Raw genomic sequence first — 23,540 nt, forward strand, 5'->3', positions numbered from 1 at the left:
CCACGCTCCATGTAGACAGTGGCTACCTTAATTGAAGGACCTCATGCTGTACCAGTGGCACGCGTTTCCTTTCTCACCATGGTCTCAAACACCTGCAGTCAGCCAGCCTGGCCACATGCTGCCTCAGTGAGCAACACTGTCTGGCACCAGGGTGCTCACAGCTACCACTACCATTGCAACAGGACAACCAAAACTTCCACCCTCTTCAAACTTGCAGCTGGACACTCTTCAGGTCAGTCTCTGCATTGTGTCTAAGACTTTGCACCTGCAGGGACTCTGCCTGTGAGCCTCCGTGGTTACACCCGCTGGGTCAGACTGGATCTCCTTGAGCATCTGCACTATTGCCTGGAATTATACCACAGGATTGACAGCTGCAGTGCTCCAAACCATGGAAACTCAAAGATTAGTCTGAACTATCTGGTAGTGGGAAAGCATCCATCCCAGAGTGCAAAGGAGAGGTGACAGTTCCACTGTGTCACTCAAGATGGAAATTATGTCTGTGAAGCAGCGGTATCATTCACTGAGAGACATCATCAGAGCAGCCTCTGGCCGATGCACAAGTTATCTATCTCTCTTTTGAGGAGTGAAACTGTGTTCTCATGACCACTTTGACAATGGCTATGTACCTGTTATGCTTCTTGTCACCCAGAAATTTGAACTGCAGGTGCCCAGGACTGGATGGCAATGACAAGGCAAGTCCTGCAGCTGAGGACACTGCTGTCCTGGCAGACATGTCCCTCAGCTGAGGATATTGCTGTCCTGGCAGATGCATCTTCCCGTGAGCCAGAGAACCACTCCTGCTGCTCTGCAGTGGACAGCCTCTTTGGCAGCTCGAGGGACTGTGAATAATCCTTTTGAGCTCCTGCCACCAGTCTCAAAGTGGGATCAGTACATAATGACACCAATGGCAGACCGGGAACCTTCTGCTTTGAGCAGTTGCGTTTGAACAATAGTGACAAGAAAGAGCTGGACATAAGGGACATTCAAAGGGCTCTGTCCACACAGATCTCATGACAGGAATGTAATCACCCCATCAGATCCCAGGATAGTGTTGCACACAGGTCATATATTCAGGATATATTACCATGGCATCTTTACCTTGCCCCTGTCTCATGTGGCAAGTACATCTTCTAGTCCTCCTTCTCTTGCTGCATCACACAGCCAGATATGGAACTCAGCCCTGAGAAACTTCACTCCCAGCACCTTGCCACAGGGCTTTTGCCCACGCCTGGAGCAAACAGACTGGGCGGAAAATGTACCTTCAAGACAACCATGATGTTGGACTGAGAACCTCGGCATCCAGGGTCTGCCAGCAAGACACAGCATGTGTGGTGGTCGAGTCACAGTAATGTGCCCTGTGACATGGTCATTTCATAACTCCTCTGCTGCTCCTTCTTGTATACTAATACACTTCATCTCCTGCATGGTGGATTTAATCGAGGGTTAACTGCTCAGGGCTTTTGTTCAAAAAGACATCAGAATCTTCAAATCCTTGGTCATCCTATCCCAGCAATTAGGGTCTGAAAAACAATCTGGGGATTATCCTGAGGATAAGCATAAAATCTTGCCCTTGGAGAGATCAAATGAAAATTTTACCATAGATTTTATCATATCCCTGGAGGTGGGATTTTCCCCAGAGATTTCTTGCGCCTTCACTGGGTGTTCAGTTAGAAAGACCGCACGTGGTGTTTAATTTTTCTGCTTCCAAGATTTGCTTGACCTAAGATAAGAGCTATGAGTGGAGAGGAGAAAGGGGAGACAGGCTGGGCAGGAAACAGAGTCCAGTGAACTTCTACAAACCTTAAACAACTGCAGTTGGCTGGCATTCAGTATTTGAGATGGACTAAGGTTCAGGGTGATTTATTTTATCTGGAATTGTTTCACGTCTCTGGATGTAATGTGTGGGGTTGGCTCCCGCTCGAAAAGCAAGTGGTCTTCTGAAGAAGGCTTTCAAGACAATCTTTCATTTATCTGTAGTGCAGTATTTGCCTTCTCCACATTCACTAATTTGGAACTAATTCCCCGTATGACATTGTATTTAATGAGTTTGTCTCCTGAATTCTGCAAAGCATTTCAAATACTTTGATGGCATTTTCTCTTTAGTAATTAATATCTTATCAGTGAGTTTTGCAGAGAACAATGGCCTGATTCTCCCCCAATGCTGTTTTACATCTCTGTAGCTTTACTGACTACAAATGAGTTACTCCTGCTTCACGTAGTGGGAGATGAGAATTAAGACCTTAAGCCAACCACTATTTAATCACATGCTTTGAACCCATTTTCTCTCATTCAGAATCTGTCCTTTGCTTGCAGCCCTGCATAATTGCCATTTTACTATCTTAGAAAGCTGGTCATTATTACAAATGTGCATACTAACTACCCTTTGATTTAAGAACCCCAAAATGAGAGATACTCCAGCCAGGGGAAGCCCCACACTGCTCCCTCTCATGGCAGTAGGTAGTGGTTCTTCTCACCCGGGTACCAGACATCTCTGGAGACTGTTCTACAAGCTCTGAGGGACCGTGGTTATTATTTCATTTCACCCCTAATAAACAGCTTTTTCTACATACCTGAGGAGTTTGCAATAAGACTCAAAAAATAAAAGCTTGCTGCAGGAAAATGAAGCTTTTCCTCTAGCACGAAAAGTCCAGCTGCATTTTCTCTTGAAAACAGCCAAACCATAGACTCTCCTTGTACAGTAGACTAATTTGTTTTGATGCTCACAGGATGTATATCCTGAAGTTGGAATAAATATGCTGAAACATGCACAACCTGGACACATCCTTATTTCATTCTTTTGGCTCTGGATCCAGTTCCATCCTGAGAAGGTAAAAGCAACACCGAGAGAGAGAAACAGAAATGCAAAAAACCCAGATAACTGTGATAAGGCTTGACATAGACAGATGCTCACTTGCTGTTGGAATATATGTTTATTTAAAATATATTTATATCTGAACAATAAAGCAGGAGCAGGCAAGAGGTAGCAGATACTGTTTTAAAATGCTTTCATTAATTACACACAAATCTGGGCTAACTTTAGCATGTTCCATGAATTAAATGGGCAAATACTTCAGGATCTGTTTACTCTCGTAAATTAGGAGGTGATAAGTGCTGTCAGCCAATTCTGGTGATTTTTTCATGTGTGCAAGCATTACTCATATGGGTACAGATTTCCAGGGCCAGACAACAGAAATTAGTTAAGTGGGACACGTTGGGCAATATCTATTGAGAACAATATGAAGAAAATTTTTGCTATAAAAACATTTAAGCTACAAAACAAAGTGCTTGAAGTTGAGAAAAATCAAAATTAATGTTGTCCTTGCAACTAATGCTTTTTGACACCATCTTTAATTATAGTCATCTGTGTCATTCTCTCCATAGCTTTAAATTTCTGCAACAAAGTACTGCATGGATCTTACTGCTGCATGGATCTTACTGACAACATTACCTCTCACTAAAAAGCCTATTATTTATACTGATCAGCCAATGCAGAGCATTGGGGCTGACAGACATCTTCCCTTTGCTCTTAGCTCACAGCAAAGGAAGATGGTGCCTTACATTGGGCAGTGTGATTTCAGGGTCTGGAGGAGAATGCAGCTATTCAATGACGGAAGTTACCATCTTGTCTTAGTCACGACTGTATCCTTCCCCTTCTCCTCCCAGCCCCCCCAGACACTGCACGCTCCTGCTTTCCTCCCTTGCTCCCCCCAGGGGTATCACCTACCATGGGCCTGATGTCCTGACATTTGCCCCTCTGTACCAATGTCTCCTTCTACCCTCACTCCTGTCCTTCTCCCTCCACAACATCCCCCCTCTTCTTCTTCAGTGTCCAACTTTTACAACCACTGAACCTCTCTTTATTCCTCCACGAGTAAACCAAATTCCCCTCTCTTTCCCCTTGCTGCACAGGCACACACAGCAGACCTTGTCTCACAAGTGCCAAGGGGAACTCTACAGCCCTTTTATTTGGAGACCAAGCACAGAAAGATTTCTATGGCTCCGAGCTGGAACATGTTTGGCCTAGATGGGATTTTTAGATGTCAGAATTTAACAAGTCTCTACTGAGCATGTACAAACTGCAAAGACAGTAATGCTTAGACACAGCCCAAATCTGGGAATACTTTCCCAAATATGTTGAAAAGAAAATTTCTGGTGTTTGGTTGACTTCTTTTGCCAAATTTTTGTGCTTTCCTTCCATGCATGGAGGTAAAACATCTTAGGGAAATTCTGGAGGGAATTTGTGTTACTATAGACAAAATAACATACTTTCTCCTAACCTTGCTCTTGGAAACAGATGCAGCATTCTTGATAAAACTTGCAAAACAAAAATAAAATGAAACAAATTAAGTCAGCTGGAGGTTGATACCCAGTATAGGAAATTTCAGCTTGCTGCATTAAACTTTGGCAAATGTATAAGCAACTGACAACAAGATATAATAATGAAAAAGTGTTGGGCAATCACTGCACCTCTAATTCATAACTCCTACACATTTTAAGATAATGGAAATTACTCATGTTCATCAGAAATTGAATAGATGCTTCTGTAATTACTTGTATTATTCAGTTAGCAACAGCAGCCAAATGTATGTCTGACTTTCATTAACTTGAGCAGTATACCTTGCAGTATTAAAATCTATTTCAATTCAACCCTTCTGTACTTTTCTTCTGATGTACTGCATAGAAACCTTAACTATGATATCAGCTTCTGAGATAATAAACTAAATCAACAACACATTTCATTTGCAGAGATCATCACATATGAGACACTTTCAGGTATGCAAATATCTCAGGCAAATACTGAGCCATGGCTCTAAATAGAACTTTCAGAGATAAAGAAATACCTTTTTCTATTTTAAAGTTACATTTTTGTCCTAAATAAAAAAGAAAAAAAAAAAAGAAAAAAAGAAAAAAAAGCTCAATAGCCTTGGCTAGAATTGTCAGAGTGGTCAGAGTGGTAAATTTTACCCTGTTCAGGAGGCCAGCACAAAGTGACCCTGAGTTTCTTATTGCAGTTAACGTCCAAAGACAAAGCTTTTGTAGCCAGGACTGAAGTGGATTTTGGCCAAGTTTTATAATTTTTGGTAATTCCAGCTGTCAGCATTGTGTCATTCACTTTACTTATGGTTCTTGGTAGGCACGTACCCTGGAAAAGAGATTCTTAAATCAGCAAGGCACCTGGGGCATGTAATTTTACATTTAAAAGATTCAGTGAGTTGCTGAATGGCAGGGGATGAGCCCTACTCCAGGAGTGCTGCCAAAGCTGGACGTGTCAATGCCACATGTAAAGGCCATCTTTGAATCTGGATTAATGACAGGTTCAGATGTTCCCCTCTAGGTAGGAGTTGGAACTTTCTGAAAGTAGCTCTTCTGGAAAGCTGGCTGACACCATTCTCAATGAACACAGATGACTCCAGATCCCCCTGCTGCCCCGCACATCCCCCCTGCATCCCCTCATTGCAGCAAAGCCCCCAGCCCAGGTGCATGTCTCTGTCTCTTTGCATGGATACTCACTCCTTTTGTTGCAGAGTGACAAACACAAACCAGCCCCATTTGCAGGCTACTTCTGGACTGCTTCACCTAACCCACCATCTCGTAGGAGGCAGCTGCTTGTGCTCTGCCTTTAATGCCACCTTTTATTTTCTTATTACGTCTCCTGACCGCTATACTTGTCTATGAAAAATGAACAAAATAAAGTTTTGTCAGCTGCATGTTTCTCTTGTCAGCTGTTGCAGGCCATGCTCAGACTTTCTGCTGCATTCACATAAAGCCTATCACTATAAACCCCATACAGTCCAGCTGTGCAGCCCCAGAGGTGCCACAGCAGACACAACAAGCACTGGTTGCTCAGCAATGCCCTTAGCTCCTGCTGTGCTGTTGTTTCAGCTATCAGGGATGCCTGGTTTTGTGCAGACATGTTTTGAACTTCATATCTAATCAAAATAAAACTATAGATACAATGAAAATTAAATAACCTGCATATGTCTATGATTCAGAAACTGCATAGCAAAAGAGGCCTCTGGATCAAAGAGAAGCAAGCATGTCCTAAGGTATTTTGGGGCTGCTCAGAAGAACTACCCTTTAGAACAAGAGCCTGTTGAGGAAGGATGCATGTTCATGTAATTACACTGTTAAGAAATAATGCAGAAAAGAATCATTCATTGACATGTTACCAAAAATTGCTGGCACCTCTTTGTGGTTCAATGGCCCCATGAGTACCAGTCCCATTTTACCACATCCCTGAATTCAGATTATTCTACAGAAATGAACACAACTGCACTTAAAAATATTACATAGAAGAATATTACTTAGAAATATTTCTATAGAAGAGATGAGCAGTTCTACTGTTCTTAAATTAGAAGCATAAAATTTGGGAGTTTGGGTATGTGGTAATAAATCTCTTTAAACTGTCCTACCAACATATCTTACCAAGTTTTTTTCAGGTCATTGTCAGTGTGGCTTTGAACAGATTTACTGTCAGCTTACTTTTCCTTTTCACAGGTTCTGTCTCTCTTTGAATAAGTTATTTGAGAAAATTTGCCCTCTCCTATGACCTCTGAATGTGATGCCAAGTCTATCCCATTCTGGGCACAAATACAACCAGACAAATACAACAAATACAACAAATCAGTCATTTACATAACAAACAGCTCTGGTCAACACCACCTTGTCACCCACTGCAGTGTGAGGCCCAGGGCTGTGCTTTGGGTCAAACGTTCTCAACCCCAACTTGTACTACAGAACAAATCTTAATGGAGAAATGACACGATTAGGAACTCTCCTCCCCATGTAGATCTCTTTCCTTAGCCCTGCTGGTTGTTCAAATCACCTGCGGGACTGGCCATGAAAAAATGAATGCTTGGGAAGCACTCAAAAAATTGAGATGCACATTTATCCTCAATGGTGCCTTGGCAGCCATAGGCTGGAAACTTGTTCCCAAGATTTCCTAACTTGCTTTTTGCACAATTCCCATGTATTTCTAATCATGTCTCTTCTCTAAAATTCCAGTAACTCTCCCCTTAGAAGAGAACCAATACTGAATTTTCAAATTTGGTGGACATTTGAGTCTTCTGCAGTTGATAACCACACAGCACATGCTACACTTGAGGTCTTCTTGCATCCTTCCAGCATATAGAATATTTTGAAAAAAAAATGGCCTTTGGTGAAGTTTGTCCCTCAATCTCACCTGAATCCCACTCCTGCCTGGTTTGACTCAATGTCAGTGTGGTGACTGGGTGGCCTGTGCCCTGCAGGGCTGGGGGGGCCCAGGGTGACACAAAGGCAACACAGCGAACACTGCCTGACAGCCTGTGTAGAAATGCCCAGGCCTGCAGCTGCTTCTCCATGGGACCACATGTGGAAATGCTCCCAATGCTCTATGGTGCTCTCAGACAGATGACTCAGGAGAGTGGGCAGGGAGTAAGTGGGATACAGGACAATATTTTGTTATTTCTGTGAACTACAAGGGTTAATTGTTTTCTATTTTTTAATCCTCATGCTCATTTCTATCTTTTCAAATCATCTGTCTGGCTTCTGGTCTTTAGTTCTGCTCCTTCTAGCATTAATGTGTTGTGTCTATCTTCATGTTTGGCATCAGACATCGTCCCCACAGAGGCTTAAGGATTTGCAGGTTTTGCAGGTCAGCCCCAGATCCTTCAAGAGCACTGCCCATAAGTACACCGGTGGTCCATGAGGAGCCCATTTGTTCCCATCATCTTTGCCTGAGGAAGACCTTCTCTTTGCTTGCTGCAGATGATATTTTGACCTGTGATAGATTTTTTCAAGTATGTAAAACCCTGATAATCATGCATTGAAACACAGAAGTAAAGCTGAGCTTGGTTTGCAAGTTAAAAGACATGCCTGTTAAAGAACACTAAAAAAATGTTCAAGAATGCTAAAAAAATACCCTAATGTAGTAAATCACCTGCCCCTTGGTATCTGTTGACCCTTAGGATGCTTCCTGTATGCAGAGTCTTTGTCTTCACATTTGCTCTTTTATGTTTTTTGTTTCTAATGCGGTGTTCTGTTTTCCTACTGTTAAGGAATGCTTCTTCTGTCTCCCCCTTGACTGGGGGCAAGTTGCAACCTCTTCATCTCTCCCCTCCCTGCAAACTGGGCTGCCTGTAAGACCCCATGCCTATGTGAGGTCCTACAGATTTTGTCCAAATGGAGTTTTACTCCCTTTTCTTCATTGTACTTCACTCACCCACATCAAACAGCACTGAAATTGTTGCTTAGTTGAATTGAAATCCAGCTGCCTACAAAGGAAGAGGATACACAGAATCAGGTTTTAAGTATTTGCAACATACTTTGAAGGAGAAAGATTATATTAAACAATCTGTTTAATATAAAGAATATATTAAACAATCTGTGTGTGTGACACCAACAAGGAGCAGACCACTGAAAACCAGGAAGGATTGCAGGGGGGAATGCAGCCTAAAAATCAATGACATGGCATGTCCAGAAGGTGGATCTAGAAATAGCAAGTGTGGTAACTGCTGAGAGGTATCACGTTCCTGGGAGTGGGTCGCACACAGCAAGAGCAATCCAGGCATGGCCAGACCCCTCTCTGAGGAGAAAGGTCCTGCTTTGTCCCAGCACAGACCCAGCCTCTGCGCCCACACTGCGCAGGGATCACCAGGGATGTGTTTGCCTGGGAGAGGCTGGGAAAGTGATGAGTGGGGTGAGAGACTGCTTGTGCCAGATTATTTTATTTTCTTACATGGCATGCCTGTTTTGATAGGAAGGCAACCAGATTGGGAACTGGAGGCGATTAGGATCTCAACACAACCCGTTGACCAAAGTCCTTCACAGAGCTCAGGGCAAGCAAAGTGAAGGGCACGGAAAAACATCTGCCTGGGAAAAACATCTCCCCCGGGTTTCTCCCTGGGCTTTTCTTGCCCTCTCCAGGACGCAGGTCCTCTGACAGAGATAGATTTTGCTCAAACAAAAGAGACCATTATGGTTCTTGTGACCATTTGATTCAGGCTATAAAATGCGGTTTGCTACCTTCTGACTTAAATCACCAGTTGTAGTTTGCAAGTGAGACTGAGATACTTTGCTTTCCTGGTTATTGCTCCTTTCCCATGCCCAATGACTGATATCATGTGTGTACACGTTCAGTGGTGGAAACATTCTGGCATATGCAACTGGATCGGGCTGAGGCTTCTAAGCTATGCAAAAGCACCATTTTCCCCAGTTGAGAAATACCATGGACTAGTTGTAGCAAGACTTCTTGTTTTGGCTTCTGGAGCACACATTCTTGGTGCTGTCAATTCCTGCAATATTTATTTTGAAGACATAGCTTCTGGATCCATGTAACTAGCTACAAATCGCAGCTCTCTCTTACTTTACCGCTCCACACCCTTAAAAGTTTCTAGTCTTCTTGCTGAGAGCGAAAACTCTAAAAAATGAATCCTGAGACAAAAAAGCTAAGGGGGGTTTCACAACGAGCTGGCAATTTCGGGATAGCCCCGCTTCCCGTGATTTTTGACCCCTCCATTTTGCTATTTTTCTGACACTTGAAGCTGCCACCGAGGCTAACCGGGGAGGGTGGCGCGGAGCGGCGGAGCGAGCCCCAGCAGCACAGCGCTAACAACACGCGGCCGCGGCCGGATTTCTCTTGCGAAGGGGGAGCCTTTCCACGTCCCCGGTTTTATACGGGGCCAGTCTTCTCTCAGTCGGTCCAGTCGGTCCGCGGCGCTGCTCATGTTTTCCACTGGGGGGGAGGACGAGAAAGGGGAGACGAGGGCGGAGGAGTAGGCGGGGGGGGAAAGTTGCTTGAATTTGCGAGGGGCGAGAGCCGGCGGTGGCGGCGCGCTGCTTCTTTCCACTGGCTGGGGGAGCTGCCAATCTGTGTTGTAATCCTGCAGGAATTTCTGCGGGGTTTAACTGGGAGCCGCGGCGCCGCCGCCGCGCACTCGGGGCGGAGGGAGGGCGGCGGAGCCGGCAGCGCGCAGCCTGCAGCCCGCGCGCCCCAGCGCTGCGAGCACCGGGCCCGCTGGGCAGCGCCGGAGCGGAGCGCGGAGCCCAGCGGCAGGAGCGCGGCGGGCCGGATCCGGGGCGCCACCGGCCCTGCCCCGCGCCCCTCGGGCGCTGCCGAGCGCTGCCGGCCCCCGGTTTCTCTTTTGTGCCCGGCCCCCGGCGGCCGCCGCGCCGGCTCCGCGGGAATAATGCGGGGCGTGTGGCTGGTGCTCACCGTCAGCTTCGTGGCCTGCGCCTCCGGGCAGCCGGTGAGTGCCGGGGCAGAGGGGAGGGGGCGGCGGCGGCGGCAACCCCGCGGGAGGGGACGGGACGAGGGCGGCCGCCTGGGTTCTGCCAGCCGAGCGCGGGGCGCGCAGCCCGAGCCTTGCCCCATGGCATCGCCGTCCGCGGGGCGCTGGGCTGGCTCGGGGGGGCATCTGTTGATAGTTGAGCGGGCTGCAAACGGCAGGCACCTTTCCGTCCCACCCGCCAAGAAAAGAGACACCTCCCGCCCCCCGAAAAAAAAAAAAGCCAAGCCCAAAAACAAAACCCCAAACACCGCCACGAAGCCGACAGGACCACCCTGCCGCGGCGGAGCACCCTGCCGCCCTCCAGCGAACCTCGGCCGAAGTTTGCCGCGACGACCCAGCCGCCAGCCGGCCCCGGAGCCCCCCCGGTGCCTCTCTCCCTGCCTCTCCGCAGGAGGGGCTTGTGCCCGGGGACCACGGGGCGCCCGAGGGGCCGCGGGGCTGGGTCCGGTAGCGGGGGCTTGTGCCCCGTCCCGGAGCAGCGCCGGGAGCCGCCGGGCCGCTCCGTGTCCGAGCGGCCGACCGAGGACACCGCCGTCTCCCCCGGCTTCGCGGGCGGTGAGGTGGGAGCGTCCCTTACAAAATCCACTCCTCACGGCCCGTGGCTAAAAAGAGAAAAAAGGCATCAACTACCCCTGGCTGCGCGGCTCAGGACCTCCCAGCGCCCTCAGACAGAACGCCCTGCGCGCCTCCCGGCCAGCCCCCGGTCCCGGCTCCGCGGAGCCCCAGCCTGCTGCGCGCCCGGCCGGCCCTTCCCCAGGGGCTCGCCGCGAGGTGCTCGGGATAATGCTGCTGTTTACACTTTTGCCGTGCCACGAGTGTATTCGCTAACCGGGCCCTCTGCTTAATACAATTAGCTCTGTTGCTGGGATTTGTACCTCTGGGAAAGCCTCTCTCCGGCGAACCTCCCACCCTGTCGTTGCAGGAGCCGGCGAGGACCGGCCAGAGGGTTTTGGTCTTTGCCATCTGTGGATCTGAGATAGTCATGAGGGAAGGGGTGTGCAGATGACACTGATGCAGTGTTTGGGCAAATATTGGGAAATTATAAATTGAGGTTTCAATATGAAATTAAAAGAAAAATCGTGACAATTTAATCCAATTAAAATGAGCCGCTTCACTGAACTAAATAACGTCACTAGCTTGGGTTAACTTTTGAAGTTCTCTAGCTGTTGTATAAATTAGCCAAGTCACAGCCTTCATAAAATCTGGCTCATCGTTAGGGATTTCTAAGGGTTCAATTGCAAAACATTTTCTTAAAGACTGATTAAAAAGGGGTAGAGTGGAACGCTGACCTTTGTTTCCGCTAGGTATAACTGTGCTGCAGTAACACCCTTGGCTAATGAGCTACAATATCCTTTAATTTTATAGAAATGCTGTTGGTACGAAGTTCTCTGATGGTGGAGTAGCTATTAAACTGCCACAGTAATTAGCAGAGTATTAAGTTTGATGGGTTTTTGCCTTAGGATGAACTCAGTGTGTCAGTGTGAGGTGGGTTGTTGGGGCATATCCCGTGCAGTGTGGTTCAGGGGGCAGGGGGCAGAGCGAGGTGGGGGGAGCCTGCCTGGCTCTGCTGCAGCGCCCTTACTGCTGCCAGAAAGTTGTGGAGGGGCTGAAAAAGTAAAAGGAGGCTAGTCTTTCTCCTTTTCTTTCACCTCCCTTCTTTCTCCTTTAACTGTGCCTGCCAGCAGCTTCGCAGTCCCTTAAGATAGGATTTTGTAGACCAGTCTCTGGGAACACAGATGCCAAATCTATGTTCTCTGCAGAAGTCTGTCCTTGTCACAAGAAGAATTCTATATGGATGCTTAAAAAACCCTCCTATCTCTCCATATCACTGTCAAATGGAGTTAGCTCTAAATTTCTTCATGGTTTTAGATTCTACTATTTATCATTATCTAGGCAAAAACTAGATAATGCTAAAAATCGGTACGGTAAAAATCTTGTTTCGGATCACATAAATTATCCACAATAGTTCTGAGCAGAGGAGCGGGAAGCTGCAGCAGATTTTGTTTCTTAAAGCAATGAGTTCCCTGTGTTTGGTCCGCATAACCAGCCAACACTTTTACTGGGGTGGACCAAGGAGGTGTTAGCACTGTGTTAAGAATGCCCTGGAAGTGAGACCTGCCACCGAACGATGCCGGGAGTGGTTTGTCGGTGGTGGGTGCCTGCTTTGTGTGCCGTGATGTGGGCTGTCGCACCGCAGCTGTGCTCTGCTGTGCCATGCCAGCTCCCCCGGGGGAGCAGCTGCTTCAGGACGGAGCTGTGATGGAGATGGAGAGAGGGAGCCCAACCTGTTAGCGCCATCCTGCACACGGTGGCAAGTGTTAGCCGCACCAAAGCTGGTGGATTGCAGCTGGGGCTTGCAGAGTGCTTTGCTGCCGTCAGCGCAGCGTGCAGTGAGACATCACGTTACAGTGGGTTCTGGTAACCTATGTGGGTCTGGAAGGACATAGGGGATTCACCCAGGCTTGGCTGAGTGGCAAAAAATATGCTTTATAGCTACCTTAAAAGTTTCTTGGTTTGCTTATAAGAGAGGGAAAGACAGTAACATGAAACTGTTGGGAAGAAAAGGAACACACTGTGAGTGAGAGGCCTGATGCACCTTTTAAATGGCTGAGCCCCTGAGCCCAGTCCTGATGATGCTGGGAGCCAGCTTTTTCTGATTTTAATAGCACCAGAGAGCAGTGCCAAGTATCCAGATGTAGTTGTCAGCTCCCATTCGGAAGAGGCTGATAAACCTTTCCGTTTCGTTCTGGTTTGCGGCAGTGGGACGAATGGTTTTCCAGAGCTTGTTTGACAGTCGCATCCTCTCTGCATGCCCAAGTGCACACTGAGAAACTTTGCTGGCTAGCAGGTTGTGCTGCATCCTGCAGTGTTATGGTGCTGCTCTCCTCACAGAAGGTTGAGTCCATCTCTCCCCAGAAAGCTTCTGGAGTCTGGAGACAGCTTCACATCATCAGTACATGCACGTGTGGCTGGATTTGGGGACTTCCAGTGAAACAGAGCATTGGGGCATCACCTGAGTGGTCTTTTGGTTTCTTGTGTAAGCATCTGACCCCTGAATTGTCAGCATAAATATAATCATTGAAAGATGAACAAAGGGTGATATTTGGTATATTTTTTCAGAAGTATTTAGTATTTGAGAACCATGATGCTGTAATTTCCCTACATTTGTTTCTAATGGTCACTTTGGTTTTGGAATTTGGAAAATTGATAGTGTATTGGAGAGGAGGAATGTTTTTTTGGAAAAGGCAGCTAGACTTCAGAGATAGTAATTAGAGGAAAAGAAGGGCTGAAGAGATAGCTGGTATTTAGATTTATATGCTGTGTGTGTCTCTTGTATGTGTGTTAAATTTGCTTTGTCAAGTAAATTCCAAAGAAGGGAGGAAGTCTTTTCAGTCTTCATTTATTTCTACCCACCTCCAATTCACATGTACCTTTTCTTCTCACTGTAGAATTAATAAATGTTCATCCACTGCTTTTTGTGCTTTGGGAACACCTGGAATCTGCCATGTTTGCTTCCCTTGCTCTGACTGAACTTCTGGGTTCTGCCATCCAACAGCTGCTTGCACCGCCATGCACCGGAAATTCTGGGGCGCTCTGGGATTTGCCACCAGTCTTGGGTATTAGAGTCACCCCTTAGATGGATGTTCTCAGAAGCCACCTTCTGGAAATGGGTTTCCCTCTCAGGTTAGATTATCATTTAAAAATTAAAGAAGAGATGAATCTTGACCCCAGATCAAACACTGAAGTTCGTCTTTTTAATATCTCATCCCTGAGGTCTGCATTGGAACTGACTTAGTATTGAGGCCTGAAGTGCAGAGATGTTTTCTCTGCATTTTTTCCTAGATCCTTATCAAAGAAGTAGATGAGAGCATCATCTTCAGGAACAAGTCAGGACAAATATCTTAGGGTTTGAAGTTGGGTGCTGCGATTGTGGTTCTTGGGCAGATAACACCTCTGTGGTAGGTTTGAGGCTGTTATTGCAGCTCATGAAATAAAAATGGTGGACTCTGGAGAGTGTGGAGTAAGTCTGGATTTTGCTTGGAGATTTCTGTAGTCCTAAATTAGGTGTAATCTCAGGATGACAAGGTAAAGAGCTAATTCCTTGACTAGTAGAGGTGCAAGGCATGAGAAGTCACGTGTCAAACACACAGCCATGGTCTAATGCCTCAGGAGTGGAGGGGTGGATGGTGGAGAGCTGCCTGCCATCCTTGGTGGGGAACGTGGCATTTTGGCAGGGCTTCCTGAGCTTGGAGAAGAGCCCGCAGAGGAGCCAGTCATTTGCAGAGTTCTCCATTTGCACTGCTCTTTGTGGTGAGTTGTCTTTATAAAATGTCAAGCAGGAGCATATGGATGGCATTTATTAAGTACATTTTCTCACCAAATTGAGTTTTGCCATTGAGCAATTTAAACATCTTGCTTATTGCAAAGAATTTCAGGCTTTAGTAAGGCTCAATGGCTGAACAAAGAGTTCTTGTCTAGTTGTGGAGAAGTGCTCTTTTTGTCTTTTGAATAGATTTGACAGACTATGATTTTTAACATAAATGTTGTGTTTGAGATTGGCAAGCTTATTTGAGGCCTCATATAAGCTTGAATCTGAATCATAAAGATGCCCTCTGTGCTGCTGCATTTGAGAGAGGATGCACAAGTCATAAGCAAGTGATTTGGTCCACATTCAAGTCACTTTGCAGTCAGTGTTGTAGGAAGCATGAGAGAATTACTGGAGGCTGTTCTGTGAACAGCTTGTTATTTGGTTATCTTCAGTTCAAGCTTACAAGATGGTAATAAATTGCTATCTATAATCTTTTCAAGACTAGTAATTTATTCATAGGTTACATGACACTATTCAGTGATTTGGGAACATTATTTCTCCTGCTCACACTGAAGTATAATTTCCAAGCTCTGGAGTACAGACTGCATTGGTGTTTGACCCTCTAATAATGACAGTTCTCTGTATGTATGTTGTTTTCTTGATTAGCTCAGCCCTGGGGGATGCTTTCAAAAGCATACTGGATATTTAGGCAGAAAAACAGAATATGTGTAATCCTCAGAAGTACTGGAATACTGATTGCAGTGGGAGAATATGTAGCATTTAACAGCCATTTGCAACAAGTGCATTTGCGCTGAGAAAATGATTTTTGTTGATGTCTCAAGCAGGAGTTTCATTTAAAGTGAAATAATGACTAATAGGGTGGTGATGAATCTGCAGAAATTGGCCTTGTCCATAGATAGGCTATTAGAGTGTAGTGTATATAAGCTGTGCTTAACTAAAGCCTGAGCTTGTCTGCTCCATCTTAAATCACTATTTTTAGTTTATATATAAACAACGTCTTCAGAAATCTCCCTTCTAAGCTAAATTGTTTTGTTCCCAAGGTGAATTGATTTGGGGAAGTTCAAATAAAAACCTGTTTGGCTGTGTTTGAGTTGTGAGGGTGAAGATAAATACATTGTACTTTTATTAATAGTAAGGAGACAAAGGGACTTATAGAAGGTCAAATACCCTGTGGTATACACAGGCACAGAATCAAAATGTTCAGAGGCCAGCATTGTGATTAACAACCAGAATATATTGTGTGTATTTAAATATTATGTTGTCAGAATATTTTGTTCCTGTTTGATTAACCATAATAATGCATAATTTTCTCTAGAGGTGCTTCCACACTAATGGAGTCACTTGTCACCTTTGAGACTGGTGTGAGGTGACCCATCCCTGTTATTTGAAGTGTATTGCGGAAGTGTGACTCTCTGTGTGGACTGGGAGGATTGACTCTCACAGAACTATAGGAAAGAGTGCTGCTAAAGTAATATAGCCTGGGAGATGAAGTACTTCCTGGGGAGCAGTTGGGTGTATGACAGGTGTAGCCTCAAGACTAAGGATGTTTCAATAGAGAACAAAAAAATGTATCATACTTGCTGCCACATTAATGAATAACCTAAGCAGGTCTTCCCTCTCCCACCTTCAACAGGATCTCTTCTCATATGTCTTTCCATTAATTATACAAGTAGAAGCAAACTTTCCTATTTCTCTTGGCTGAGCTGTATTAATTCCAGCTGTGTTGATTCTTCAGTATCTGCAGGAGTAGCTGGCTGGACACAGTACCTGAAGGGCACAGCCAAACCCCACCCACTTGATATCTTTTGGCTTTAAGAGCTGAGTCCTGTTTGCTCTTTGGACTGGGGTCTGCAGGGGAAGGCTAGGAATGGGTTTGAATAAATGGTGTATGTTGCAGGCTGCGGAGATGAGCGATGTCCAGGAGACAGATTCTTCCTTTTCCAGGTTGTTTATTTGTGCTCACTCTGGATGTGGAGATTCCAGAATCAGGATGTCACTTAAACTGATTACCACGCGAAAGCATCCACAAAGCTTTTCCATTCAAATCCTTTTCAAGTGTGGTTCCATGTCCTAATATGTAGTCACTGAGGTGCGACATTAGTGGTGCTCTTATAATTCAAAATGAAAGCCTGCAAGGGAAGCAAAGTGGAAAGGTGAAGGTAGTTCACAGTAATGGAAATACCCCATCTTTGGGACAGCCAGAAACTGAGCTTCCGTTGAATATAAATTTGTGACATTGCATATATAAAAATAGGTATGCCTTAGTCCTATAAATAATCATAATAATAATAATAATGTATAATTCCTACAGCAAGGATGTGCATAAGATAGTGCTGCTGAGAAGCAAGATTCTGATGATTTTTGTGGAAGGCAGATTGCAAAAACCTTTATTTTCTGTCCTCTCTGTGGACTGAATCCTATCCCATTTGGGAGCTCAGAGGTACTTGGTACTTGCGAGGGGTGGCAGTGCCAGCACAAAGGAAAGTGTTTGTCCAGCAAGGAGAAGGAGCACCCATGAACAGTGTGTGTGGAATTTGGTTGTGTTAGTTACAGGCTTGTGTAAATGTCATTGAGAGAAGGTGTAAAGTTCTTAGGAACTGCTGAGGCAGCATCCAAAGTTAGAAGATTAATGCTTTAGAATAATTGGTAGCTTAAGCATATGTAGCATCTGCAACTCACGAATCACATCCTCCATGGTGTAACAAGAAAAATGGCTAGTCCTGGAGATAGATGGAAAAGTTGTTCAAGTGCCATATGTATATTCTAAATTATTTTCTTTGGTGAGGCTGTTCATGATTTTCCAGACATGTGCTCTTTGATTATTTCTCGTCCATGAAGGCTGATTTTTTTTTTCAATATATCTGAAATGTCATGAAATGAAACCTCATGGGGTACTTTTGAAATTATGTGTTCACAAAGACTTCCACAGAGCATTCAGCACTGACCTCTCTCCAGCTGTTGCAGCTCTAGCTTGAAAGGTCTTTGAATCTTTGTGCATTTATGTGTTTTATATAGAACTTTATTCTATATGGAGCTCTATCTTACATTTTTTTTTTTTTTTTTATTCTGTTGTGTGTGTGTCTTTCAAGTGTCAGGACAAGAAATGCCCCAGATAACACGCTTCCCAGTTAAATAAACAGAACGAATTTTCTCTCAAAATCATGTTAATTTTCTTGGCCTGAATAAGTTTGAAAGGTTTGAAAGGGGCAGCCTCTCTGACTTTACTTACCAGGAAGAAAAGTCTTAAACAAAAGGTGTTATTTTCTTTTTTTTTTTTCTTGCTTTTTCACTTGTAATTTAATACAGCAGTTTCATAAATTTCCCCCATGTGTATGATTTGACCCTCAGTAGCTCCCATTGGTGCTTTTGGTTTGATTCTGCAGCACAGCCTTTTTTCTGCCCTCAAAGCCTAAGGGGATAGGCATGATAATCACTGCAAAATGTGAATGAGTTGGAAAAATTTGGGTCTAAGGAGAAAAACCCGGAATAGTGGTTAGCATAGGTCTGTACCCGACCTGACCAGGCTTTGAGGTCCCACTGGAGCTGCTGTGACCTGAATGGACTCCTGGCTCAGCAGAAACTGTGTTGCAATTGAATTTGCCTTTTTATGGCTTTTGACCAATATTTCAGTGGATGTGTCTGTCTGCTGCATGGAAGCATGACAGATGTCTCCAGAAATTTCAGGAGAGTTTGGCAGTGACCAAGCCCTCTGGCAAACCATGAGATGGGTTTTGCTCTTCTGTGGCCCTTCCTGCAGCACAGAGCATCCGTTGGTGTGCAGAGGAGAGGAGTGCTGTGAAGGTGTTGGAAGAAGGAACAAGTCTGATAACTGACTATGAAAAGATGCATTGTTTCACAGTCTTAAATAAGGAAGAGTCATGACTGGTGTTTGGATAATGTTTTGACATCTCAGTATTGCTTGATGGTCATTGTGCAGTGTTTGAGGGAGGGGAAAGTAGGTTCCCTTGTCACCTGGTAAAAACAGACTTACATCCCTAAAGTCTGCAGGTGCCGGAGGAGGCAGGGCCTTGAAGATGAGTTGGCTCATTGTCTCCAGTCATACTGCCTATTGCAGATGTTTTTCTCTGGTGCTGTTTAGCCCAGCCAGCCATGCCCTGTTGAGGAGCAGGGCTCTGTTTGCTAGGGGGATCTCTGCCTTTGGTGGGGCTCGGGCTCAGTAATAAATAGCCTTTCTGCTGTGGTGGAGAGGCAGTTGTGTGCCCATGCCATTGGCTCTCCCTGATGGAGGGAACTTGTGAGCATTTGATTCAAAATGGTTTGTGACAGTACTCTTAATAGTGTTGCTGCCATGAAAGTGCCACTTCTTGTCTGTTTCGCAACTGTAGGGCATTAGAAAACGGAAAATACCTTTATTTTCTTTTGTTTTTGATCTTATGGTAATTCACAGCTTGAAAAGCTTATTCTGCCCTTGGCTGGTTTGGGTTTTGTGCTTTCACTAATGTTGCTTGACCATCTCTCTCCAATTTAACTAAAAGCTGGTGACTTGGCATCTTTATGTTGGTCTCTTCTGGTGGACACCTTGAATTGGTCTTCTGCCTGGTGGCATAAACTTAATAGTGATGTAGATTTTCTTATACTTTTTTTGAGAACCATTAATGTTGTCTGTGATTTAAAGAAGTCTTCTGTGTTTCTGAATATTTTATGATGCTACTAACTTCATTGTGCCAGTCAGTATTCAATTTTTGAGTTTTTTCCTCTGACGTTCTCTATCTGCACTGAAAGAATTTGGAAGCCTTAGGTTATGACAAAAAACCCCTTACTTTAGAGAAGGAAATGTCGTGGTTCTATAATGTACAGGTAAGATTCTCTGTGATTCTTTGCCATTTCTTGTTGTTTCACCTAACATCTGAGGCTTGCCTCCTCTGGTGTACATGGGTAAATGTATTTAACTTGAGGAACCTGATGAGGACTGGGGAGAACTTCTGGCAGACACTGTCGTTCTCAAAAAAAAGTAGGTAGGATTCCTGGTCATGACATCCCTTGCTGTACAGACAGTCAGAGCTGGCACAGTTCCCTCACAGTAAAGTTGCTCACATGCATTTTTGTATTTGTGATCAGAGATGAGGGGTCCTAGGGGAGGATTAGCAAGAATTTTTTTGGGGATTTCTCTATGGCTTCCTAGAGATGCACAGCAAAAGCTAATCTCTCTCTCTCTCTCTCTCTCTCTCTCTCTCTCTCTCTCTCTCATTATTCAATTCAGCTAATCTAATTGGAAAACCTCCTTAGAGCAGTCTCTGGCAGCTAGCTGTAGCAGCTGTACAATTAGTAGTGTCACCTAACAGGAGAGCAAAACAAGGAGCAGTTGGAAACTGAAGTAGGATGTTTTGGTGTATCTTAACAACCCTCCCAAGGACCAAGCTTGCTAGAGTGAATTCAGCTGTGAATTTTAAGAGCTTAAAAAACCTGAGGAAAAGTCTGAATTTTCAAAGACTTAAAATTTTGAATGACGCAATGAAATAGTTTTGAGGTTTGGGCATTGTTGTAGATTACTTATCGACTTTTTTTTAAATGAACATTTACACAAACATGACTGGATATGGGTCTGGTGGGCTCTACTGTCTATTCCTCAGAATGTGAACAGTAAAGCTGAGCAGGGAAGAGGTGTATCATCAACTGCTTTATATATATGGGGACATTTCCGTGGCCTTTTCCCTCCCAGCTTGGCTACTGGACTGTGTTTTATTTGCAGATAGCCCTGAAGGCCATCAAGAGCAAGAGCTGGCATGGAGGAGAGCACCTGCCCCATGAGGAGGTGATGGAGGCATTGGCAGTGACGTTCCCTGGTTGCACAGTCCAGGGCTGTACCTAGGCACAGGAGGGCAGAGGCAGGTTTGCATTTGAATCACCAGCTTGGCACTTTAGAGCTTCACATCATTAATTACTGTGATGCTAATGCCATTTAGCCATCTCTCCGTATTCAGGGAGCATTTAGATAAGAGCATGTGTGGGGCAAGTCATGATTTAGCAATCTCTGTGGAGTTACGTGGTTGTCATATTTGGAATGTGTGACCTGTGGTTACAAAGGATAGGTTTTGGAAGTGCTATTAACCAAGTGGCATATGTCAGGGACTGGAAAATCTAGGCTATTTATAATTATCCACAGGTGGAGAGGGAAGCAGCAATGCATAATACCAGTAATAATTATCAGCAGTATAGAAGTTCATCTCTTAAGCCGTTGGGTCTAATGCACTAAAAAGTATTTGATCTGAAGAATGGCACTGCCTTCAAATGGAGCTGTTCAAAGGCGTCCTGACCTAATTTTGCTGCAGAAGTGTGTGAGTCTTTCTCATTCCCCTAATTTCTTGCAGAAGGTTTCAATGATAAAGTCTTCATCCTCTACATATGCATATATTTTACTGCAGAGCTTTTGAATAAAAGCAGCCCTTGCAGGCCAGGTGGTAAATATAGTGCTCAGCTTAACAGAAAAGACATTCAGTTTATCAGAGACATGTCCTCCTGTGTTTTGCAGTTGTCAGTTAGCTTTCCTTAAGACTTCTTTTTATTTGCTGGATTAATTTTTTATTTTTTGTGATTAATTGAAGTTCAGTGCTGGCTCTGTACCTGTGAGTAAAGGCTTCATATTATGCTGAACTTCTATTTTAGTGAAAACCTCTAAAATGTAAAGCAGCTTATAAATAAAAGTTTGCTTTCTTTTCAAGGGAAATAAATCATTAAATTATAAGTCATTGTCCATGTAGCTATGTAGATTTATCAGTTAAAGCATAAAGCATAAGTGCTTTGACTTTCCTCTGAATAAATCAAAGCAGATGTAAGACATGTTTTAATGGACTTTTGTCTTCAAAAGAAAATGGGAAGAAAACAAGTTTATTTTTCAACAGTGGCAAAATATAGTATACTGCAGGGATGGGCAGTGCTCTGTGTTATTGTCTGTATTGGTGTAGACTGTTTCTATGAGAAGATAAAAACTAACAGAGCAACACAAACTGAAGGCTTTTAAATTCTGCCTGACCTGTCACTTGTACAATTTCTCATGCCATTATCACCACAGTGGTGGTGTAAGACTACCAGTTTCCTACCAGAAGTATTGCTTTTTGTTCAGTGTGGGGTGTTTTAACTTATGCTGGTGATATTTCTGAACAATACTGCACAGTACATGGTAACTGTAGTGCACTTAATTGTAATTTATACCTTAAGTTATTTATTTGCTCTTTTTCTTTGCAATCTCTTGTGCTTCCAACCTCATTGGACTGATTTTTTCTTTTCCTCCTGCTGCTTTTGTGCTATCAGACACAAAAGGTAACTGTTAGCATTGGCACTGCTCTTCAGTCTCATGTTGCAAGTACAAGATCCAAGAGCAGAAGAAAAGGTAGATGAAAATCTGGGCTGGCTCTGAGCCTTTGCCCACTCTCAGGAATCCTTCTGCTCACTCAGCTCACAGCAGTGAAAAAGAGGGAGAGGGGAGGAGTTGGTTGTGAGTGACCAAAGTATTGGCAGAGCTGTTGGCAGGAAGGGGATGCTGGACTGCTGACATGTCTTGGCCAGACCTTAATTAAAGGAGAAGCCTGGAGGTGACTGGTTTGGGCTGGAAAAGAGTTGCTGTATCAAGGATGCTAATTCCATCTTTGACTCATCAGCTGTGTCCGTTCGGCAGCACTGGAGCACGCAGACCAAGCGTTTAAGCAGACATGGATCATTTGAGCACTGCCTCCCTCATCCCCTTTGCTTTTTGGAAAGTGAGTGTGTGGAGCCAAATGTTGCAGCTTGGCATTTCTCTCTGTTCTTTGGATTTTCTTGGAAGACTTCCGTGTTCTCCCTTCTGACTGCGGAAGGATGGCAATGATGGGTGCAAATTGCTCCTCCTCTGATCTACAGCCTCACTTCAAAACTTATTTTGTGCAAATGGCCATTTGTCTGTTTAAGTGATCAGTAACTGTGTTCACTCAAATGGAGGGGGAGCCGTCTGAAGTTGGGACTAGCTGAAGTGTCGGATTACCGAGGGCACTAGAATCAAGGTGACAGATGCTTTCCTTATGCTATACTGAAACAAAATACCCCAGCCATTCAACAGAGTCTCACCAAATACATTAACCTCAGTGTTTTTACTCTTTCCACAAGTTGGTGGATTACTTAGCACTCCTGGCTAATGAAATACCGGAGTGCTAATCTCTCTCCATGGATACCAGAGGGGAAAATGTTGAGTGTTGCTACCCCAAGAGTGCAAACGTGTGCATGAGCTAATGACCATACTCAAGGCCTGCAGTGCAGGGAGGGAAGTGGTTTCTCCCCGGGTGCTTGTGCTCCCTCTGGAGATGCTGAGCTTGGCACAGGGAGGGCTGGGATTATCTGTGGCTCAGCAGCTGCTGTGTGGATGCACACCTCTCCATACCCTTCGGTGAGCAACCTGTTAACCCAACCCTGTCTCCCTCCCACCCCTTCAAGGTATTTGCGCTTGCTCTTAAGTAACCATTTCTTTCTTTGGCTTCTTAAGCTGACTCACTTTGACATACTCAGGGGTGAAAAATGGGAGGTGCTTCTTGAAATAGCCTTGATGGGCTGTACAGGAGAAGCCTTGTTTTAGGAGCAGGCTAAGAGAGTCCTCTCTAAGCTTTTTTTTTACGTCCCTTTGAATAATACCAGTTTGTTTTATTTTAAAGAAAAACTCATGCGGGTGTCAACCACAGAAAAAAAAAAAAAAAAAAAAACAAAACCAAAAAAAAACCCCAACAAAAATACCTTGCTGAGGTTTGGGTGCAGTTTATTTCCGGTAATGAAGGACAGGCCTGTGTAGAGAAGAAGTTTATGTGAAAGAATGGGATAAATAAGACTATTAGAATATGCTGGTCCTGGGCTTTATTGTGGAACTTTGAGTAAAGTTTTGGGAATGATCATCTGGTACAAAGCCTTTCCTTAATATTCACGCCTTCAAAAAGAATTGGTGTTTGGCCTGCCAGAGGCTT

General features: G+C 44.6%; 1 protein-coding gene across 1 annotated transcript in view; it reads left to right on the top strand.

Moving 5' to 3' along the window:
• The first annotated feature begins 10,050 nt into the window (after positions 1-10,050).
• Positions 10,051-23,540, top strand: part of SDC2 (syndecan 2) — a 59,904-nt gene continuing 46,414 nt past the window's right edge. The window contains exon 1 of the mRNA XM_059864211.1: positions 10,051-10,229. Within this exon, the coding sequence (XP_059720194.1) occupies positions 10,170-10,229 (60 nt within the window). The 5' untranslated portion in view covers positions 10,051-10,169. The remainder of the gene's footprint in view (positions 10,230-23,540) is intronic.

This window comes from Haemorhous mexicanus, chromosome 1, assembly GCF_027477595.1.
Source record: "Haemorhous mexicanus isolate bHaeMex1 chromosome 1, bHaeMex1.pri, whole genome shotgun sequence".
NCBI classification, from domain to species: Eukaryota; Metazoa; Chordata; class Aves; order Passeriformes; family Fringillidae; genus Haemorhous; species Haemorhous mexicanus.